The sequence below is a fragment of the Cynara cardunculus genome (assembly GCF_001531365.2).
Source record: "Cynara cardunculus var. scolymus isolate 2C chromosome LG 3, CcrdV1, whole genome shotgun sequence".
Lineage (NCBI taxonomy): Eukaryota > Viridiplantae > Streptophyta > Magnoliopsida > Asterales > Asteraceae > Cynara > Cynara cardunculus.
The window spans coordinates 22743623-22745715 of record NC_037530.1 but is presented as its reverse complement, the minus strand read 5'-3'; the positions used below and the strand labels follow the sequence as shown (position 1 = coordinate 22745715).

The 2093-nt window shown below is 39.9% G+C and overlaps 1 protein-coding gene across 1 annotated transcript in view; it reads left to right on the top strand.

The window, feature by feature from the left end:
* The first annotated feature begins 1216 nt into the window (after window positions 1–1216).
* The window catches only part of LOC112509036 (zinc finger BED domain-containing protein RICESLEEPER 3-like), a 4866-nt gene continuing 3989 nt past the window's right edge, over window positions 1217–2093 (top strand). Inside the window, exon 1 of the mRNA XM_025113908.1 lies at window positions 1217–2086. Coding sequence (XP_024969676.1) covers window positions 1217–2086 — 870 coding nt within the window. The remainder of the gene's footprint in view (window positions 2087–2093) is intronic.

The window sequence follows — 2093 nt, the reverse complement described above, 5'->3', positions numbered from 1 at the left end:
GTTTCATATAATACTTTTTTTGATGAAGTTGTTTCATATATGGTTGTGAAATTGTTTCATATAATACTTAATGAAACTGTTTCATGTAGGGGTGTAAATGAGACGAGACAACTCGCGAGCTACTCGAAATCGACTCGGTCAAAACTCGGTCAACACTCGACCCGAATAAGTTCGACTCGAACTCGAGCTCGACTCGACATACTAACGAGYCGAGCCGAGCTATCTGATACTCGACTCGATAGGCTCGTGAGATACTCGAATATATTTTTTATATAATTAATTATATAATTATATGATACTCTAAAGCCCAATGTGTATATATACATGTTCAGTTTTTATTTTGGGCCAAAAAAAGATAGTACCGTGCCTTAGTCCATTCCACTTACCAGATCAGCCTTAGTCCGTTCCACTTAGGCACTTACCCTAACCTCGCTCTCGCTCTCGCAAGTCGCAACAGAAATCGACGCTCCCTCGCTCTCCCTCACTCCTCCCTCGCTCTCGCCGGTCGCTCTCCCTCACTCCTCCCTCGCTCTCGCCGGTCGCTCTCCATCTGCGACTGCCTCTCGTCGCTGGTCGCTCTCCAGCCTCTCGTCGCCGGTCGCTCTCCAGCCTCTCGTCGCCGGTCGCTCTCCAGCCTCTCGTCGCCGGTCGCTCTCCAGCCTCTCGTCGCCGGCCGCTCTCTCGACTATCGACGGCCGGAATCTGCCACTGACATTGAGGTTAGGGTTAGGGATTTATTGATTTAACATTTAAGTCTTTGCAGTTTACTTACTTTATTTTTTAAAATTTAATTTTGTTTGAATGTTTGATTGAAAACCTAATAATGAAACTAGCTTAGTCTGCTTAGTGCTTAGAAGCTGTGAATGTGATTATGTAACTGAATATGCTTCCAGATGGGTCATCAACTGCCCTCAAGATGTTCTAGGTACCCAGTAGTTCAAATATTGTCAAACATATAAAACAAAAACTAAGATAAGAAACGTTTTTACCTGTCAAGCACCCGCCAACAATCACCAATCTTTGTGGTTAGAAGCTGTTTTGTTAAACTAAGATAAGAAACRCCCTGTGTTTATCTGAAGGCTTATCCTGCTTAGTGCTTAGAAGCTGTTTTGTTAGACTATTTTAATTTGTTTGACTCACACCACACCACATCAAAATTTTCTCTGTTTAATGAAGTATTTTAATGATCGTTGACCAAACATTTACAATTCTAGAGATGTCTAGTGGACCACAAGTATCTTCCACTGCTGTTGGTGTTTCAAACGAAGACTTGCATGTAATTGTTGATGAAGGAGGATCAAATGAATTGGAGAACGTGTCAATGGAGGTTAATGAAGATCCTTGTGAAACCCCCCTTAACACCACAAATAAAGAAGATGAGAATGATAATAATCCTTTTCATAACTCTAAAAGACCAAGAAGATCAAAAGTATGTGATGAATTTTTTGATCCTGAAATGATAAAAAATCAATGGAAAGTAAGGTGCAAGTATTGTAAAACTCCTCTTTCTGTTTTGAAATCTAAGAGCACTACCCATATGCACCGACATTTAGAATCTTGTGTTATGAAAGCAAAACACATGAGACAACAAAAGTTGATTAATTTTTTGCCATCTGATTCAAGCACTGGTACAAATCAATCTGGATTTGTTAGTGCTTTACATAATGGTAAACTTGATATGTTAAAGATGCGAGAGGGGATAGCCCATTGGATCACTATGCATGAGCATTCTTTCAGTATTGTTGAGGAGGAAGGATTTAATTTGATGATGAAAAGGGGAATACCTGAATGGAACCGTGTATCCCGAGTTACTATTAAAGCAGACGCTTTCAAAGTTTATGAGTTGGAGAAGAAAAAGCTAAAAGATTTGTTCAAGAAAGTAGAACGAGTAAGTTTGACTACAGATTTGTGGAAGTCAAAGCCACAAAAAATTGAATATATGGTGATTACCGCTCATTTTGTGGATCTTGAATGGAAGCTTCAAAAGAGGGTGATTAATTTTGTTCATTTGCCTCCTCCACGTAAAGGTGCAAATATAGCTGATTGCATCTTAACATGCCTAAGGGAGTGGGAAATTGAGGACAAAGTAAGTT